Source organism: Protopterus annectens, chromosome 5.part1 (assembly GCF_019279795.1).
Source record: "Protopterus annectens isolate FY-2018-M chromosome 5.part1, PAN1.0, whole genome shotgun sequence".
NCBI classification, from domain to species: Eukaryota; Metazoa; Chordata; order Ceratodontiformes; family Protopteridae; genus Protopterus; species Protopterus annectens.
In genome coordinates, this window is record NC_056736.1 from 416,623,651 (window position 1) to 416,646,420 (window position 22,770).

Consider the following 22,770-nt stretch of genomic DNA (forward strand, 5'->3'; position numbering starts at 1 on the left):
GAAGTCTGAGTTTTTGGAGAGAGGCTATAATAGTCGACCCATTAATAGATATATTAAAGAAGCTTAGGAGACTATATATGATCATTGTAAACCCTATTTTGGGGATGGACAAGTCAGGAGTTCTGCTGATATTACAGAAGCTGTAACTACAAGAGTACTAAAACATGAAGGTGACAATAAATTAAGGATGCCATTAACTTTTTCCAGCAATATTAATATAGTTTGTGACATTATTATTAGGAATTGGAGCATTCTTTCTAGCGTAGATGGATTGAAAGATGTGACAGATAAGAAACTAAAATTTAAGTTTCGTAACAATAGATCCATGAAGAGTCATCTATGCTATAAGTCTACTGATTTAAAACATTTGAATAAGCCTGATAGTATAGGCACATATGCCTGTAGAAGCTGTATGGCTTGCTCATATATTCACATAGGTAATAATTTTATACACCCCCACTTAGGTTTTAGATTCAACTGTACCCATTATGCAGACTCTAAGACGTCTAATGTTGTTTATTTAGCATACTGTGAGATATGTTTTTCATATTATATTGGTAAAACCAATAGACTTCTCAAAGATAGAGTACTGGAGTACTACCAAGATATTACAAATGTATATTGGTAAGACCAATAGACGTCTCAGAGATAGAATACTGGAGCACTACCGAGATATTACAAATGTATATTGGTAAGACCAATAGACGTCTCAAAGACAGAATACTGGAGCACTACTGAGAAATTACAAATGTATATTGGTAAGACCAATAGACGTCTCAAAGATAGAATACTGGAGCACTACTGAGATATTACAAATGTATGTTGGTAAGACCAATAGACGTCTCAAAGATAGAATACTGGAGCACTACCGAGATATTACGAATGTATATTGGTAAGACCAATAGATGTCTCAAAGATAGATACTGGAGCACTACCGAGATATTACAAATGTATATTGGTAAAACCAATAGACGTCTCAAAGATAGAATACTGGAGCACTACCGAGATATTACAAATGTATATTGGTAAGACCAATAAACGTCTCAAAGATAGAATACTGGAGCACTACTGAGATATTATAAATGTAGATTGGTAAGACCAATTGACTTCTCAAAGATAGAATACTGGAGCACTACCGAGATATTACAAATGTATATTGGTAAGACCAATAGATGTCTCAAAGATAGAATACTGGAGCACTACCAAGAAATTACAAATGTATATTGGTAAGACCAATAGACGTCTCAAAGATAGAATACTGGAGCACTACCGAGATATTACAAATGTATATTGGTAAGACCAATAGACGTTTCAAAGATAGAATATTGGAGCACTACCGAGATATTACAAATGTATATTGGTAAGACCAATAGACGTCTCAAAGATAGAATACTGGAGCACTACCGAGATATTACAGATGTATATTGGTAAGACCAATAGACGTCTCAAAGATAGAATACTGGAGCACTACTGAGATATTACAGATGTATATTGGTAAGACCAATAGACGTCTCAAAGACAGAATACTGGAGCACTACCCAGATATTACAAATGTATATTGGTAAGACCAATAGACGTCTCAAAGATAGAATACTGGAGCACTACTGAGATATTACAAATGTATATTGGTAAGACCAATACACGTCTCAAAGATAGAATACTGGAGCACTACCGAGATATTACAAATGTATATTGGTAAGACCAATAGACGTCTCAAAGATAGAATACTGGAGCACTACCGAGATATTAAAAATGCATATTGGTAAGACCAATAGACGTCTCTAAGATAGAATACTGGAGCACTACCGAGATATTACAAATGTATATTGGTAAGACCAATAGATGTCTCAAAGATAGAATACTGGAGCACTACCGAGATATTACAAATGTATATTGGTAAGACCAGTAGACGTCTCTAAGATAGAATACTGGAGCACTACCAAGATATTACAAATGTATATTGGTAAGACCAGTAGACGTCTCAAAGGTAGAATACTGGAGCACTACCGAGATATTACAAATGTATATTGGTAAGACCAATAGATGTCACAAAGATAGAATACTGGAGCACTACCGAGATATTACAAATGTATATTGGTAAGACCAATAGACGTCTCAAAGATAGAATACTGGAGCACTACCGAGATATTACAAATGTATATTGGTAAGACCAATAGACGTCTCAAAGATAGAATACTGGAGCACTACCGAGCTATTACAAATGAATATTGGTAAGACAAATAGACGTCTCAAAGATAGAATACTGGAGCACTACCGAGATATTACAAATGTATATTGGTAAGACCAATAGACGTCTCAAAGATAGAATACTGGAGAACTACCAAGATATTACAAATGTATATTGGTAAGACCAATAGACGTCTCAAAGATAGAATACTGAAGCACTACTGAGATATTATAAATGTAGATTGGTAAGACGAATTGACTTCTCAAAGATAGAATACTGGAGCACTGCCGAGATATTACAGATGTATATTGGTAAGACCAATGAACGTCTCAAACATAGAATACTGGAGCACTACTGAGATATTACGAATGTATATTGGTAAGACCAATAGATGTCTCAAAGATAGAATACTGGAGCACTGCCGAGATATTACAGATGTATATTGGTAAGACCAACGAACGTCTCAAACATAGAATACTGGAGCACTGCCGAGATATTACAGATGTATATTGGTAAGACCAATGAACGTCTCAAACATAAAATACTGGAGCACTACTGAGATATTACGAATGTATATTGGTAAGACCAATAGACGTCTCAAAGATAGAATACTGGAGCACTACCGAGATATTACAAATGTATATTGGTAAGACCAATAGACGTCTCAAAGATAGAATACTGGAGCACTACCGAGATATTACAAATGCATATTGGTAAGACCAATAGACGTCTCTAAGATAGAATACTGGAGCACTACCGAGATATTACAAATGTATATTGGTAAGACCAATAGATGTCTCAAAGATAGAATACTGGAGCACTACCGAGATATTACATATGTATATTGGTAAGACCAGTAGACGTCTCTAAGATAGAATACTGGAGAACTACCAAGATATTACAAATGTAAATTGGTAAGACCAGTAGACGTCTCAAAGATAGAATACTGGAGCACTACCGAGATATTACAAATGTATATTGGTAAGACCAATAGACGTCTCAAAGATAGAATACTGGAGAACTACCAAGATATTACAAATGTATATTGGTAAGACCAATAGACGTCTCTAAGATAGAATACTGGAGCACTACCGAGATATTACAAATGTATATTGGTAAGACCAATAGATGTCTCAAAGATAGAATACTGGAGCACTACCGAGATATTACAAATGTATATTGGTAAGACCAGTAGATGTCTCTAAGATAGAATACTGGAGCACTACCAAGATATTACAAATGTATATTGGTAAGACCAGTAGACGTCTCAAAGGTAGAATACTGGAGCACTACCGAGATATTACAAATGTATATTGGTAAGACCAATAGATGTCACAAAGATAGAATACTGGAGCACTACCGAGATATTACAAATGTATATTGGTAAGACCAATAGACGTCTCAAAGATAGAATACTGGAGCACTACCGAGATATTACAAATGTATATTGGTAAGACCAATAGACGTCTCAAAGATAGAATACTGGAGCACTACCGAGCTATTACAAATGAAGATTGGTAAGACAAATAGACGTCTCAAAGATAGAATACTGGAGCACTACCGAGATATTACAAATGTATATTGGTAAGACCAATAGACGTCTCAAAGATGGAATACTGGAGAACTACCAAGATATTACAAATGTATATTGGTAAGACCAATAGACGTCTCAAAGATAGAATACTGAAGCACTACTGAGATATTATAAATGTAGATTGGTAAGACGAATTGACTTCTCAAAGATAGAATACTGGAGCACTGCCGAGATATTACAGATGTATATTGGTAAGACCAATGAACGTCTCAAACATAGAATACTGGAGCACTACTGAGATATTACGAATGTATATTGGTAAGACCAATAGACGTCTCAAAGATAGAATACTGGAGCACTGCCGAGATATTACAGATGTATATTGGTAAGACCAATGAACGTCTCAAACATAGAATACTGGAGCACTGCCGAGATATTACAGATGTATATTGGTAAGACCAATGAACGTCTCAAACATAAAATACTGGAGCACTACTGAGATATTACGAATGTATATTGGTAAGACCAATAGACGTCTCAAAGATAGAATACTGGAGTACTACCGAGATATTACAAATGTATATTGGTAAGACCAATAGACGTCTCAAAGATAGAATACTGGAGCACTACCGAGATATTACAAATGCATATTGGTAAGACCAATAGACGTCTCTAAGATAGAATACTGGAGCACTACCGAGATATTACAAATGTATATTGGTAAGACCAATAGATGTCTCAAAGATAGAATACTGGAGCACTACCGAGATATTACATATGTATATTGGTAAGACCAGTAGACGTCTCTAAGATAGAATACTGGAGCACTACCAAGATATTACAAATGTAAATTGGTAAGACCAGTAGACGTCTCAAAGATAGAATACTGGAGCACTACCGAGATATTACAAATGTATATTTGTAAGACCAATAGACGTCTCAAAGATAGAATACTGGAGCACTACCGAGATATTACAAATGTATATTGGTAAGACCAATAGACGTCTCAAAGATAGAATACTGGAGCACTACCGAGATATTACAAATGAATATTGGTAAGACCAATAGACGTCTCAAAGATAGAATACTGGAGCACTACCGAGATATTACAAATGTATATTAGTAAGACCAATAGACGTCTCAAAGATAGAATACTGGAGCACTACTGAGATATTACAGATGTATATTGGTAAGACCAATAGACGTCTCAAAGACAGAATAAAGGAGCACTACCGAGATATTACAAATGTATATTGGTAAGACCAATAAACGTCTCAAAGATAGAATACTGGAGCACTACCGAGATATTACAAATGTATATTGGTAAGACCAATAGACGTCTCAAAGATAGAATACTGGAGCACTACCGAGATATTACAAATATATATTGGTAAGACCAATAGACGTCTCAAAGATAGAATACTGGAGCACTACCGAGATATTAAAAATGTATATTGGTAAGACCAATAGACGTCTCAAAGATAGATTACTGGAGCACTACCGAGATATTACAAATGTATATTGGTAAGACCAATAGACGTCTCAAAGACAGAATACTGGAGCACTACCGAGATATTACAAATGTATATTGGTAAGACCAATAGAAGTCTCAAAGATAGACTACTGGAGCACTACCGAGATATTAAAAATGTATATTGGTAAGACCAATAGACGTCTCAAAGATAGAATACTGGAGCACTACCGATATATTACAAATGTATACTGGTAAGACCAATAGACGTCTCAAAGATAGAATACTGGAGCACTACCGAGATATTACAAATGTATATTGGTAAGACCAATAGACGTCTCAAAGACAGAATACTGGAGCACTACTGAGATATTACAGATGTATATTGGTAAGACCAATAGACGTCTCAAAGATAGAATACTGGAGCACTACCAAGATATTACAAATGTATATTGGTAAGACCAATAGACGTCTCAAAGATGGAATACTGGAGCACTACCGAGATATTACAAATGTATATTGGTAAGACCAATAGACATCTCAAAGATAGAATACTGGAGCACTACCGAGATATTACAAATGTATATTGGTAAGACCAATAGACGTCTCAAAGATAGAATACTGGAGCACTACTGAGATATTACAAATGTATATTGGTAAGACCAATAGACGTCGCAAAGATAGAATACTGGAGCACTACCGAGATATTACAGATGTATATTGGTAAGACCAATAGACATCTCAAAGATAGAATACTGGAGCAGTACTGAGATATTAAAGATGTATATTGGTAAGACCAATAGACGTCTCAAAGATAGAATACTGGAGCACTACTGAGATATTACAGATGTATATTGGTAAGACCAATAGACGTTTCAAAGATCGAATACTGGAGCACTACCAAGATATTACAGGTGTATATTGGTAAGACCAATAGACGTCTTAAAGATAGAATACTGGAGCACTACTGAGATATTACAGATGTATATTGGTAAGACCAATAGACGTCTCAAAGATAGAATACTGGAGCACTACCGAGATATTACAAATGTATATTGGAAGACCAATAGACGTCTCAAAGACAGAATACTGGAGCACTACTGAGATATTACAAATGTATATTGGTAAGACCAATAGACGTCTCAACGATAGAATACTGGAGCACTACTGAGATATTATAAATGTAGATTGGTAAGACCAATTGACTTCTCAAAGATAGAATACTGGAGCACTACCGAGATATTACAAATGTATATTGGTAAGACCAATAGATGTCTCAAAGATAGAATACTGGAGCACTACCGAGATATTACAAATGTATATTGGTAAGACCAATAGACGTCTCAAAGATAGAATACTGGAGCACTACCGAGATATTACAAATGTATATTGTTAAGACCAATAGTCGTTTCAAGGATAGAATATTGGAGCACTACCAAGCTATTACAAATGTATATTGGTAAGACCAATAGACGTCTCAAAGATAGAATACTGGAGCACTACTGAGATATTACAAATGTATATTGGTAAGACCAATAGACGTCTCAAAGATAGAATACTGGAGCACTACCGAGATATTACAAATGTATATTGGTAAGACCAATAGACATCTCAAAGATAGAATACTGGAGCACTACCGAGATATTACAAATGTATATTGGTAAGACCAATAGACGTCTCAAAGATAGATTACTGGAGCACTACCGAGATATTACAATTGTATATTGGTAAGACCAATAGACGTCTCAAAGACAGAATACTGGAGCACTACCGAGATATTACAAATGTATATTGGTAAGACCAATAGAAGTCTCAAAGATAGACTACTGGAGCACTACCGAGATATTAAAAATGTATATTGGTAAGACCAATAGACGTCTCAAAGATAGAATACTGGAGCACTACCGATATATTACAAATGTATACTGGTAAGTCCAATAGACGTCTCAAAGATAGAATACTGGAGCACTACCGAGATATTACAAATGTATATTGGTAAGACCAATAGACGTCTCAAAGACAGAATACTGGAGCACTACTGAGATATTACAGATGTATATTGGTAAGACCAATAGACATCTCAAAGATAGAATACTGGAGCACTACCGAGATATTACAAATGTATATTGGTAAGACCAATAGACGTCTCAAAGATAGAATACTGGAGCACTACCGAGCTATTACAAATGAATATTGGTAAGACAAATAGACGTCTCAGATAGAATACTGGAGCACTACCGAGATATTACAAATGTATATTGGTAAGACCAATAGACGTCTCAAAGATAGAATACTGGAGAACTACCAAGATATTACAAATGTATATTGGTAAGACCAATAGACGTCTCAAAGATAGAATACTGAAGCACTACTGAGATATTATAAATGTAGATTGGTAAGACGAATTGACTTCTCAAAGATAGAATACTGGAGCACTGCCGAGATATTACAAATGTATATTGGTAAGACCAATAGACGTCTCAAAGACAGAATACTGGAGCACTACTGAGATATTACAGATGTATATTGGGAAGACCAATGAACGTCTCAAACATAGAATACTGGAGCACTACTGAGATATTACGAATGTATATTGGTAAGACCAATAGACGTCTCAAAGATAGAATACTGGAGCACTGCCGAGATATTACAGATGTATATTGGTAAGACCAATGAACGTCTCAAACATAGAATACTGGAGCACTGCCGAGATATTACAGATGTATATTGGTAAGACCAATGAACGTCTCAAACATAAAATACTGGAGCACTACTGAGATATTACGAATGTATATTGGTAAGACCAATAGACGTCTCTAAGATAGAATACTGGAGCACTACCGAGATATTACAAATGTATATTGGTAAGACCAATAGATGTCTCAAAGATAGAATACTGGAGCACTACCGAGATATTACATATGTATATTGGTAAGACCAGTAGACGTCTCTAAGATAGAATACTGGAGCACTACCAAGATATTACAAATGTAAATTGGTAAGACCAGTAGACGTCTCAAAGATAGAATACTGGAGCACTACCGAGATATTACAAATGTATATTGGTAAGACCAAAAGACGTCTCAAAGATAGAATACTGGAGCACTACCGAGATATTACAAATGTATATTTGTAAGACCAATAGACGTCTCAAAGATAGAATACTGGAGCACTACCGAGATATTACAAATGTATATTGGTAAGACCAATAGACGTCTCAAAGATAGAATACTGGAGCACTACCGAGATATTACAAATGAATATTGGTAAGACCAATAGACGTCTCAAAGATAGAATACTGGAGCACTACCGAGATATTACAAATGTATATTAGTAAGACCAATAGACGTCTCAAAGATAGAATACTGGAGCACTACTGAGATATTACAGATGTATATTGGTAAGACCAATAGACGTCTCAAAGACAGAATACTGGAGCACTACCGAGATATTACAAATGTATATTGGTAAGACCAATAAACGTCTCGAAGATAGAATACTGGAGCACTACCGAGATATTACAAATGTATATTGGTAAGACCAATAGACGTCTCAAAGATAGAATACTGGAGCACTACCGAGATATTACAAATATATATTGGTAAGACCAATAGACGTCTCAAAGATAGAATACTGGAGCACTACCGAGATATTAAAAATGTATATTGGTAAGACCAATAGACGTCTCAAAGATAGATTACTGGAGCACTACCGAGATATTACAAATGTATATTGGTAAGACCAATAGACGTCTCAAAGACAGAATACTGGAGCACTACCGAGATATTACAAATGTATATTGGTAAGACCAATAGAAGTCTCAAAGATAGACTACTGGAGCACTACCGAGATATTAAAAATGTATATTGGTAAGACCAATAGACGTCTCAAAGATAGAATACTGGAGCACTACCGATATATTACAAATGTATACTGGTAAGACCAATAGACGTCTCAAAGATAGAATACTGGAGCACTACCGAGATATTACAAATGTATATTGGTAAGACCAATAGACGTCTCAAAGACAGAATACTGGAGTACTACTGAGATATTACAGATGTATATTGGTAAGACCAATAGACGTCTCAAAGATAGAATACTGGAGCACTACCGAGTTATTACAAATTTATATTGGTAAGACCAATAGACGTCTCAAAGATAGAATACTGGAGCACTACCGAGATATTACAAATGTATATTGGTAAGACCAATAGACATCTCAAAGATAGAATACTGGAGCACTACCGAGATATTACAAATGTATATTGGTAAGACCAATAGATGTCTCAAAGATAGAATACTGGAGCACTACTGAGATATTACAAATGTATATTGGTAAGACCAATAGACGTCGCAAAGATAGAATACTGGAGCACTACCGAGATATTACAGATGTATATTGGTAAGACCAATAGACATCTCAAAGATAGAATACTGGAGCAGTACTGAGATATTAAAGATGTATATTGGTAAGACCAATAGACGTCTCAAAGATAGAATACTGGAGCACTACTGAGATATTACAGATGTATATTGGTAAGACCAATAGACGTTTCAAAGATCGAATACTGGAGCACTACCGAGATATTACAGGTGTAAATTGGTAAGACCAATAGACGTCTTAAAGATAGAATACTGGAGCACTACTGAGATATTACAGATGTATATTGGTAAGACCAATAGACGTCTCAAAGATAGAATACTGGAGCACTACCGAGATATTACAAATGTATATTGGAAGACCAATAGACGTCTCAAAGACAGAATACTGGAGCACTACTGAGATATTACAAATGTATATTGGTAAGACCAATAGACGTCTCAACGATAGAATACTGGAGCACTACTGAGATATTATAAATGTAGATTGGTAAGACCAATTGACTTCTCAAAGATAGAATACTGGAGCACTACCGAGATATTACAAATGTATATTGGTAAGACCAATAGATGTCTCAAAGATAGAATACTGGAGCACTACCGAGATATTACAAATGTATATTGGTAAGACCAATAGACGTCTCAAAGATAGAATACTGGAGCACTACCGAGATATTACAAATGTATATTGTTAAGACCAATAGTCGTTTCAAGGATAGAATATTGGAGCACTACCGAGCTATTACAAATGTATATTGGTAAGACCAATAGACGTCTCAAAGATAGAATACTGGAGCACTACTGAGATATTACAAATGTATATTGGTAAGACCAATAGACGTCTCAAAGATAGAATACTGGAGCACTACCGAGATATTACAAATGTATATTGGTAAGACCAATAGACGTCTCAGAGATAGATTACTGGAGCACTACCGAGATATTACAAATGTATATTGGTAAGACCAATAGACGTCTCAAAGACAGAATACTGGAGCACTACCGAGATATTACAAATGTATATTGGTAAGACCAATAGAAGTCTCAAAGATAGACTACTGGAGCACTACCGAGTTATTAAAAATGTATATTGGTAAGACCAATAGACGTCTCAAAGATAGAATACTGGAGCACTACCGATATATTACAAATGTATACTGGTAAGTCCAATAGACGTCTCAAAGATAGAATACTGGAGCACTACCGAGATATTACAAATGTATATTGGTAAGACCAATAGACGTCTCAAAGACAGAATACTGGAGCACTACTGAGATATTACAGATGTATATTGGTAAGACCAATAGACATCTCAAAGATAGAATACTGGAGCACTACCGAGATATTACAAATGTATATTGGTAAGACCAATAGACGTCTCAAAGATAGAATACTGGAGCACTACCGAGATATTACAAATGTATATTGGTAAGACCAATAGACATCTCAAAGATAGAATACTGGAGCACTACCGAGATATTACAAATGTATATTGGTAAGACCAATAGACGTCTCAAAGATAGAATACTGGAGCACTACTGAGATATTACAAATGTATATTGGTAAGACCAATAGACGTCTCAAAGATAGAATACTGGAGCACTACCGAGATATTACAGATGTATGTTGGTAAGACCAATAGACATCTCAAAGATAGAATACTGGAGCAGTACTGAGATATTAAAGATGTATATTGGTAAGACCAATAGACGTCTCAAAGATAGAATACTGGAGCACTAATGAGATATTACAGATGTATATTGGTAAGACCAATAGACGTTTCAAAGATCGAATACTGGAGCACTACCGAGATATTACAAATGTATATTGGTAAGACCAATAGACGTCTCAAAGATAGAATACTGGAGCACTACCGAGATATTACATATGGTAAGGAGAGTAGTGCTCTAGCTATGCTTAATAAAAGTGAGGGATCCCGACATATCTTTACATTTTTAGTCCTGGAGATTTTAGCTAATGACAAGAGAGGAGGCGACTTAAAAAATTATACTGAAGCTGCTGAGCAGAAACAGATTATGTTGTTTTGTGCTGACAAATCCCCTGGTTTAAACAATAAGGTGTCTCTTAAACCTTTTCTAAAGACTAGGCCCCTTAAGCATTAAGTTGTAATAATACTATTTTATTATTGTAGGATTACTATATTATATATATATTATTTTAATTTTTTACTATTTTTGACTAGTATTCTAGGTAAGGCACATTGTTTTTCCAAGTCTGTTGTAATTCATGTATGCACTTTTAGATGCATGGTTGATACTGTGTCTTTAAATGCTTATTGTTCTTAATTGATACTATTATTTAAGTCTTTGAATGTTTTTATTCTGAGTCTGATGAAGAGGTTGATTCTTGAAAGCGCTTACAACGCTATTACATTTCGTTGCTGTGGTACAGCTGCTTTATTTCTTTGTTTATTCTAGTTCTGTTTTGTTCACTGGCTGTTTCATTAGTTGGAGAGATTTGTCTGCTTTCTGTTTGCTATGTTTGCCTGTTTTGATATTCTCTGGTTTGAGCTTGTTGGCTTAATCATGTGAAATTTGTTAATTGATTTATTTATTGACACTCGATTACCAGGAAAGTCCAACTGGGTAAGAGCCCATTTTCACTGGAGGCCCAAGGAGAAATGATCCAAAGTATTACAAAACATTTTAAGAACAATAGGTTTACAATCTTCAAAAATGATGCAACAACATCTACAGTTTAAATATTTATACCAAATTAGAAAGCATATGAAAACATTGGTTAAGAACAGATACTAGTTATATGACAATAATTTAATATTTAGAGAAATTTTAGCCTGTTAAAGAGAAATTAAATATATGTTAGTATAATATAAACAGGAATTGCAATATGAAGTGAGAGCAAAGCAGGCTTATTGTATATTTAGAGGAAGAAGCCAGGGGAGACAAATTGATAGAAGTAAGGAAGTGAGTGAAGAAGGGAGAGTAAAGAGGTGTAAGGTATGAATAGGTATTTGTTCACATTTAGAGCTATTGTTTACCCTGGTGTTGAGCAAGAACAGAGTCACTTTTAGCTAGGAAGTCTTCCATAATGGCTTTGAAGGATGGGGGGGGGGTGTGGGTTGGTATTGACCTGATGGATACAGGTAATGAGTTCTAGACCTTAGCAATGTGGTATGAGGATAGACAATGCCCAGCAGGTTTAGGTTTGTGGACAGACAGGAGTTTTTGGTCATTGGATTGGTATGACCGACTGAGAACATAGTTGTGTCGAATGTTATTTAGTGCCGGATAAGCAGATGGAAGCTGGATAATTTTATAGATGGAAAGAAGCTATGTATATGTTAGTCGATGGGGTAGTTATGACTAATTTAAGCTTTTTAGTGATAAACCGTGGTGTGTTCGGAAAGGGGTATTTAAAGTTCTGATAACATAAGTGATAATGTAAGGTGAAGTCCCAAGACTGGAAAAACTCCCTTATCAGCCTTAACAAAAGGTTGTGATCCATCATCAAATCCTCTAAAGCTAGCTATGAAAACCAAATTGCAGCAGATAGTAAAACAACCACAAGGCCTTCTATAGTTATGTAAAGAATCTCCACGGCAATACCCAGACTTGCTCTGAGCTACTGCACAATGGTACCTCTTATACCGAGCCAACAGATATTGCCAATATATTGGCCGACAGATTCAGTGCCAACTTTACCCGTCTCCCCCCAAAGGACCAATCACAATACCAGTAGATTGCCAGGCACCCAGTATTACTGCTGCACAGGTTAAAACAGCACTGTCCAAGGCCAAGAATACAGCTTCTGTGCTACCTGACAATATCCCCAGCTGTGTTCTACATGAACTATAGAGTGAACTGACACCTCACCTGTGTGCCCTATTCAATCACAGCCTCACTTCAGGCTTTATCCCTACTGAATGGCGCACTGCTACAGTCATCCCTCTCCACAAGGGAGGAGTGACTACAGACCCCAGGAACTATCACCCTATTAGCCTGACAAGTCTGATATACAAAGGTGTGGAATGCATCATCATGGACCTAATAAACAAGGATATAGGGAATCTTCAAACTCTGGATTCTACACAGTTTCGTTTTGTGAAGGGTAGATCATGCCTGCTCAACTTGGTTGACTTCTTTGAGTCAGTCACCAGAGCTGTGGATGAAGGCAAGGTGGTTCATATAGCCTACCTTGATCTGGCCAAGGCCTTTGGTACCATTCCCCACTCAGGAATCATAGAAAAACTCACTAAGCTAGGCATCAACCCCTATATTATTAGGTGGGTTGCAAACTGGCTGACAGATAGAACCCACAGTGTGAAAGACTCCAAGTCAGACTGTCAACCAGTCACGAGTGGAGTCCCACAGGGTTCAGTCCTGGGTGCTCTCCTGTTTGGTATCTACTTATCTGAAGTCCAGGACAACACGAAGGGACTCTGGCTGACAAAGTTCACAGATGATTGCAAGTTGGGAGCTATTATTAACTCCCCAAGTGATGTTGACATCCTACAGAAAGGCCTCAATGACATCAATGACTGGTGTCAGAACCATGGCCTTAAGCTCAGTGCCAAAAAATGTGTCGTCATTCCCCTTGGGAAAAACCTAGTTCCCTTGAATTACCACATCAATGGTAGTCCACTGAACACAGAAGGCATTATAAGAGATTTAGGAACACAGGTTGACAGCAACCTCTCTTTTGACCACCACATTGCCACTGTGGTCAGAAAGTCCTTCTATGTGGCACATCTCAGTACTAAAGGCTTTGCATCCAGGAAGAAAGAGGTCATTGTCTCCCTCTACTCTTCCTGCATTAGGCCAATCATCGAGTACAATGCCCCATTTGGCATGTACCTCACTAGACACCTGCAACAACTGGAGAGGGCACAAAAGTACCTCACAAAGAGGATCCTAAGCCTTAAACACTTGTCCTATATGGACAGACTCAAAAACCTCCAACTATTCTCTGTCTCATATCGCCTACTTAGAGACAATCTCTGCTTGACTAACAAGGCCACATCTGACCCAGATCCATTAGAAATGCTGCATCTAAAGAAATCCCAATCCCTCCACACCACACGCTCTAGAGACCTCAACCTCATTACCACAATCAACAAAACATGCTGGAGGGACAGGTTCATAACCCAGAGACTGCCCATTCTATGGAATAGACTTCCCATACATGTCAAGCAGAGCACCTCACTGGCCCTCTTCAAGTGAAATCTTCATGAGTGGATGGGAAATAGAAAATTCACCCCGGGGATCACTACAGTGTCTCTACTCGACAGAGGCACTATGAACTAAGGTCAGGTGACATGATGCCAGGGTAATCCTATGGGCTAGGCTTGTAAAGGTTCTAGGGCCATTAGCCTCGTACACACCTATGAACCTATGATTGCTCTTCTGTTAGGGATAGGTTTACTATCAGAACTTTTAATCCCAGAATCTTGAAACTCATATAATCCTGAGACTATAATATCGAAAAAACAGCATGTTGAAGATCATAATACTGACCTTTTGCATTTGACTCCTTATAGAACCCACATTAACCTTCATTCCTGGATTCATGCCCTTCCAGGACTCATGTTAGCACCTGTTCCTGGGTTCATATTTGTAGGGTGATTAAGTATTCAAGAGTTTTAGACATTTTGGTCAAGATTCTTACAGTAAACCTATATGTCTATCTATTTATCTGACATCTATCTATATATCTACATATATATATATATATATATATATATATATATATATATATATATATATATATATATATATATATATGTTTATATGTGTGTGTGTGTGTGTGTGTGTGTGTGCATATATCGGGTTTAAATATACTAAATGACTTAATGCAAATCATGTAAGCAGGGAGCTCTTCCAAAGTGTCTCTTTTGTGTCTTAAGCATTCTGACAAACACATAAGTATTGCATGATTACTGCATAGCATGCAGTTCTATGTGTGATAATTTCAATTCTGACATCTGAAAAAACTTTCCCCAAACACGGGAAAGTTTATGGAAGAAAGGTCAAATAGCCTCTGTATTAGACTATGACATTTGAAATATTGGCAAGGAGTTGTTGAAAGGTGATGGATAAAATATTGGCAAGGAGTTGTTGTTGAAAGGTGATGGATGCTTGTTTTGGTGGTAGCTGAAAGTGATGGAAACTGTTAAGAAAAAGGCCATCCCCACAATACCACTGTAGGTTTTCATTGCTGACCATAATTTAGTGACAGGTTAAAAAACACAGCAGCTGCTGCAGTTACTAAAGTGAAGGCCTGTGTATAGGACAAGCTTAGTGCCACTATTGTGATGGATTTCTGTATTGCCTCAAAGAGGTTTTGGCAATCAATTCAGCTACTGAGGGTGGGGGGGGGGGTGTGTGCTGACCTCAAATATGGAAATTGTTTGGATGTAGAAGGAATACTCTGAAAATGGACTTCTGAGCTGAGTGAGCATGCCCCCCTTTGAGAAGGTGTGATCACAGCAACCTTGCAGAATTGGGGTCTCTTCCTGCAGATGAGATCACTGAGTGGATTAAACAGTTCTAATGCTCCAAGCCAGTACAAATAGATGACAACTGTTCAGAAATGTTGAAGGAGTCAGATATTATAGCTGTGTAATGAATGACACACCTTTCCAGTGTTGTGCAGAAGCAGCTCTGGGCTGCCACACTGGAGTGGTGCTGACCATTTTCTAAAAGGTTGACAGTTAAGTGTGTTCACGTTCTAGAAGGATCTCACTCCACATCTTCCGTTGGAAAGTCTACGTCATGGTGCAACAGATTTAATTTGATAGTTTGATCTCTGAATTAGGAAAATCAGTACTGAGTGCATCCCATTCATGCAACAGTGGACCAGCTCTCTGACCTTGTACAGCTTTTGGTAGGGTCACTAAACTCTATTTCTTTTTGTGAACCTGTAAGTAAAATATGTATAGCCATAAACACTGGAATGCCTTGTTGGAGATGTAGGATTACTGCCTACTTTCTTCTTAACATTAAATGAGTACATTAAAGAAGAATATAGGATTTTAAAAAGAATAGGTCTTATAATCACTTTTTCTTGTTTGTAATTTTGTGGACAGGACTTCAAGAAACAATCAAGGTTAGGAGACTATCCAATCCACAGATCTGAGAGTTGCATCTTTGTTGTCTCTAGACAATGTTGTCCTCTTGCTGCATGTAATTGCACCTCCAAATTACAACTTTTAGTTCTCTACTAAAAAGTAACAGATGCCATGTACTGGTAAGGTGAGAGCAGCTACTTTGTGTGGAAATGTTTATGTATCTTTTGGAGCTTTTTCATTCGTAAGGTCGGAGAGGATCAAGAGATTAATCAGAAGATGGGCACAGTCTTGGTAGTACAGCAGGTATTGGGCTAGACTATGGTGATACCTAATTTATATTATGAAAACCACAGTTTACTGTCATGCTATGATTCCATTTTCATGAGTACTGGACAGTGAATGAACAAAATCATGTATAACATTGACAAAATTAAGTTCCTTTACATGGCTGCTGGGCTCAGTCTTTAGTGACAGAGGGAGGAGTTTAGCAGTATAGAAGGGCATATGAGGAGAGCCGCTGCTTGTATCAACTGAAAAACATAAGCTGAGGTGCTATAGGCACATAGTAAGGATGCACCTGTACTGTGGCTGGCAGAATATAAGCCCACTGGGAGACAGGTCTAGGTCATACCCAAGCTGCATTGAAGTGATTATATCTCTCATCTTGCCGGTGAATGTTACAGGAGGCTTTTCCTAGGTGTAGGGAAGGTGACTCTGCCTGGATCTGCTTGCCACCATAGTTACTGTCATGAGAAAAAGTGCTTTGGAAAGAGAATGGTTGGAAAACAATGGATGACAGTGGCTCTAAGCTAACAAATTGTTAGCATCTATAGTTTTGTGATACAAATTTTGCATATCAACTTAATTTTCTTTGTTCAAAACATCTTCAAGAAAGAATGTAGTGCAATTACTGAACTGTGCATTGAAGGATAAACCACAGTGATTTCCTGTTAAAGAAGAATATTGTGCATGTGCAGAAGATGAAGGAAATAATGCTGGCCTAATACACATCAATGATGGAATTTCAATACTAATGTGGAACAAGGTGTACCAAGCTGCATGACAGGAAGAAATGAATTATGGGAAGTAAAGAAAAAGCCAAGTTACATGTTATGTCTAATGAAAACTGAATTATATAAACAGACTGGCATGTGGGGTGGCCATGGTGGTGCAGCGGTTAGCGTTGTTGCCTCACAGCAAGAGGTTTTCCAGTTTGATCCTTGGCTGGGGTGCCTTCTGTGCAGAGTCTGCCTGTCCTCCCTGTAGTCGTTTGGGTTTCCTCTGGGTGCTCTGGTTTCCTCCCACCTCCCAAAGACATGCTGTAGGTGGATTGGACACTCTAAATTGGCCCTAGGTGTGAGTGTGTGCATGTGTGTGCCTTCCATGGAAGGTTGAGTGTCGGGCTGGCAACTCGACACCATAAAACTCAACTGCCAATCATGAGAAAACAGGTGATCTGCTGTGGTGACCCCTAACTGGGAAAAAGCTGAAAGAAGAAGAAGATAAACAGATTGGCTGTATGAGGTCTATTTGTGAAAAAGGGAATGGTATTATATGACCAAAACTAGGTGATGCTTGTGTCATACATATATGGACAGACTACAGACTGTGTGCAACTACAGGACTTGACTTTACCTGTCAGAGTGGTAAATCACACATAGCAGCTGGGAAGGTACAGTCAACAGGACATTGCTAAACTTTGTTTCACAGAAATTACCTTCTCGGATAAGTCATTTGGGTGAAACATTTCATTGGTTTTAAGCAAAAGTGGAAAAGAGGTTATTCTACAGAATAGCAGCATAACAAGGAACTGACGTTTTGCTCCTTCATTGTTGTGTTTCTGAGTGATACTCCATACCATAATTTTAAGGGGCAGTTTTTCATTAGGAAGAAATTTCACAACTCAAATAAATGAAATGTCCAAGATAAATCAATAAAGATAAGGATCTGTTCTAAGTAATGCAAATATATACTGGGCTCAGCATCTTGTTGGTACTCGGAAGGACATCTAATGGAAATCATGAAACCCAGACCAACATGCGTAAGCATTACCTAGTAATACTGCATTACAACATACTAGGTTAAATCATTTAAACAGTCTTTACAGAGTTGCAATACATATAGGTTCATAGGTTCATAGGTAGGTGCTAGGCTATCTGCACAAAGGCATTTATAAGCCTAGCCAGAAAGTGCTGGCTTTCACCACCCCCTTAGATTAGTTCCCTGTACCTCTGACCAGCCGAGCCATTGAAGTGATCCCTGGGATATATTTTCTGTTTCCCATCCACTTGTTAAGGTTTCTCTTGAAGAGGGTTAGCGAGGAGCTCTGCTAATGTAGATTGGAATCCTGTTCCAGAGCATGGGAAGTCTCTGGGACAGGAATCTATCCCTCCAGCACGTCATATTTATTGTTGTGGTGAGGTTTAGATCCCTAGAGCATGTGGCTCGAGGTGATATGGTTTTCTTTAGGTAGAGCATGTCCATCAATTCTGGGTTGGACATGGCCTTGTATGTCAGACATAGATCACCTCTGAGTAGGCAGTATGCAACCGAGTACAGCTGGAGTTTCTTCAGCCGAGCTGCATAGGGCATTTGTTTGAGGCCAGTTATCCTCTTGGTGAGGTACTTCTGTGGTCTTTCCAGCTGTTGCAGGTGTCTTGTAAGGTACATCCCAAATGGGGTGTTGTACTCTATGATGGGTCTGATGAGTGATGCATAGAGGGGCAAAATGACCTCCTTTGATCTGGATGCAAACCCTTTTGTGATTAGGTGGGCCACATAGAATGATTTTCTAACCCCTTTGGCAATGTGATTGTCAAAGGAGAGGTTACGATTTACTTTGGTCCCCAGATCCCTTATTACGTCTTCTGTATTTAGGGGGCTACCACCTATGTGATAGTTTGTGGGTACTATGTTTTTTCCATAGGGGATGACTATGCACTTTTTGGCATTTAACTTGAGGCCATGGTTTTGACACCAGGTGTCTGTCTCAGTGAGACCGTTTTGGAGGACGTCTGTGTCAGCCAGAGAGTCAATTATAGCGCCTAGTTTGTAGTCATCTGTGAACTTGGTCAGCTATAGTCCTCCTGTGCTTGCCTGTACCTCTGAGAAGTATATGCCGAACAGGAGGGGTCCTAGGGCTGAGCCCTGGGGAATGCCACTTTTAACTGGTTTAGAGTCAGACTAGCTCCTGCAACTCTTACCATGTGGGTTTTGTCTGTGAGCCAATTGGCAACCCATTTTGTGATGTAGGGGTTTATGTTCAGGCTGGTGAGCTTGTCTTTAATACCTGAATGTAGAATAGTGTCGAGGGCCTTTGCAAGGTCTAGGTAGGCTGTGTGGACCACCTTTCTCTCATCTATAGCCTTGGTAACTGCCTCAAAAAAGTTCACCAGGTTTAGGAGGTACGATCTGCCCTTAACAAAGCCGAACTGGGTAGGGTCCGGTGTTTGGAGGTTCCCAATGTCTCTGTTAATGAGATCCATGATGATGTGCTCCATAGCCTTGCAGACCAAGCTAGTCAGGCTTATAGGGTGATAGTTCCTGGGGTCTTTTGTGGCTCCACCTTTGTGGAGCTGAATAACCATTGCTGTGCGCCACTCTATGGGCATGTAGCCTGTGGAGAGGCTGAGTTTGAACAGCGTGTTTAGGTGAGGGGTTAGTTCATCTTTGAGCTCATATGGGACGCAGCCTGGGACACTATCAAATCCCATTGATGCTGTGTTTTTGGCTTTGGAGAGGGTTGTTTTAACCTGAGTGTCTGTGATTTCAGGGGCACTACATTCTTCTGGCATGGTTATGGGCCCTTTTGGGGGTGAGAGGGGGGTGATGTTTGCACTGAATCTATCTGCAAGGATGTTGGCGATATCTTTCAGTTCAGTGTATGTTGTGCCATTTGGCACTAACTCCGAGCAGATCTGAGAATTGCCACTTAGATTCTTGACATAGCTAAAGAATGCCTTGTGGTTATCTTTGGAGTCCTCGGCAATTTTTCTTTCGAAGCTAGCCTTGGATGATTTTATGAGGGATTGTAGTTTCTTGCTGATACTGATCTAGGATTTTACTCTTTTCTGTACTAGTTTCCTCCTTCTATTATATAGCTTGTTTATGGCAGGGGTCCACCAGACTGGTTTCCTTTTCTTGGAGGAGTGAGTCTTGATTTTGCTTGGGATAGCATGATCCATGCATTCTTGTAGGTCCCCGGAGAGTGCATTTGTAAAGGATTTTGCAGCTTGGACAGCATTATCATTTAGCATGGGGACTTTGAAACATTTCACAGTGGTTTCTTTGACTGGGGGTGGGGGTGGAATGTGGATATCCAGAGTGATTAGTTTATGGTCAGATCTAACCAGTGTGGAGCACCAGTCGCCCATATTGGTGATGACCAGGTCCAATATGTTGTCACATCTGGTGAGAGTGTTGACCAGTTGATCCAGGGCATTTGAGTTTATAAATTCTAGGAAATGTTGGGCAAAGGAGTTAGTACTTGAGTAGTTCTCCCAGTTAATGTTTGGGTAATTGAAATCACCCAATATCAGGGTGTTTGGTAGAACCTTTATACTTCCCAGTGTTTCCAGAAATGTGGAATGGGGGTCCTGGGACATGGTGGGTGATCTATAGCAAGCTACAATTTGGACTGCAGTTTTGCCCATTGTTAGTTGCATGTGGATGATCTCTGAAGCATCGTGCTGTGCCACTAACCTGGAGGTGTGGGTATCCTTGATGAATATGGATATGCCTCCGCCTTTTGTATTCCGGTCTGGGTTTTGTGGCTGAAATGTATGGTATGAGTTGTAGCCTGCTAGTGCTGGGCTACTCTCTGGAGCCTTAAAACAGGTTTTTGTTACTGCACATATATCGATTTTCTTCATACTGAGGAGTGCCTTGAGTGCATGCATTTTGAGGTTTAGATTTCTGGCATTGAGTAGCATTACCCTCAGTCTTTTATTACTTGTGCTATTTACGGCGGTGGGTTTGTCTTTTGAGCCTTGCCTAAAAAAGGCACTATGGGGTGGCAAGAGCCCTGACCAGTATTCGAAAGCCTAAGGGTGACAGGTAAAAGCCATCTCTAGCGAAGCAGTGTGGCTTGTCAAGCAAGTCATCCCAGGCTGACAGACACTGGATCCCCTTTGAATGACACCAGAAGCTTAGCCAATTGTTGAAATTGATAATTTTTTATTTTTACCGTGGTATCATTCTTGGTGAGGGCAGGATGCTGCTCAGGGTCAGGGTCATACCGGCCTAGGCTACGTGATCAGAGAGCTCCTTCATGTCTCTTTTCATGTAGTCCAGGGAGGTACGGCTCAGGTCATTCACTCCAACATAGACAATGACAGAGTCATATTTGTACTTGTTCTGGAGTGACCTGAGTGCTTATATGTTATGTAGTGGATCCTGGCACCCGACAGGCAGCAAGCAGTAACCTTTTCCTTGTTCAGCCAAGTGAGTGGGCCGTCAGTGTGCCTGACTATAGAGTCACCTATTACTAGTGTATTGAGTATGTTATTTTGCCTTAAGGGCTGTGATTGCGTGGCACACTGGTTTTGTAAAGTATGTGTTTCATGGTTTGTGTTGGGGAGTGGAGGTTGCTTGGATGTCTGCTTTGGAGGTCTCTGTTGCTTTTGCAGATTTTTATTTAGAGCCTCAGAGTATGTTTTCATGTATTTATGTTTTTAATGGACTGTGTACTTATGTTTTTAATGGACTTTAAATTTGTTTTCTGTTTTCATTATACTATTTTTTCGTCTTTTCTTTAAGTGCTAATGACGTGTGTACCTATAATGAGAAACCGAGGATCTCATTCTATTTTGTTGTCGCCAATTCAACTAACAGAATGAGCATTATAAATAAAACAGAAGTGGAGAAAGCTATCAGGTATGTGTTAATACTTTACATAAAGGATGCAAAAACGATGACTTCTGCTACAGTATAAATGTCTACAACTATGTAACATTTTGACATGTAGTATAATAATGCCTTTATTCCTGCCGATATTCACCTCATGTTTGTCTTTTTGAATAATATGGCATTGCTTATTTTTTCAGAGTATAATAAATGGTTTGATGTATGACAAAACTTTGGGACATTTTAGTAGCCTCCCCAATCTGAAGCACATATAATAATGCATTTTCTATGCAAGATGGGCA

At 38.4% G+C, this 22,770-nt stretch overlaps 1 protein-coding gene across 1 annotated transcript in view; it reads left to right on the forward strand.

Annotated features, from left to right (window-relative positions):
- The window catches only part of LOC122803178 (angiotensin-converting enzyme 2-like), a 476,585-nt gene that overhangs the window by 437,519 nt on the left and 16,296 nt on the right, over positions 1-22,770 (forward strand). The window contains exon 16 of the mRNA XM_044072792.1: positions 22,382-22,498. Within this exon, the coding sequence (XP_043928727.1) occupies positions 22,382-22,498 (117 nt within the window). The remainder of the gene's footprint in view (positions 1-22,381; positions 22,499-22,770) is intronic.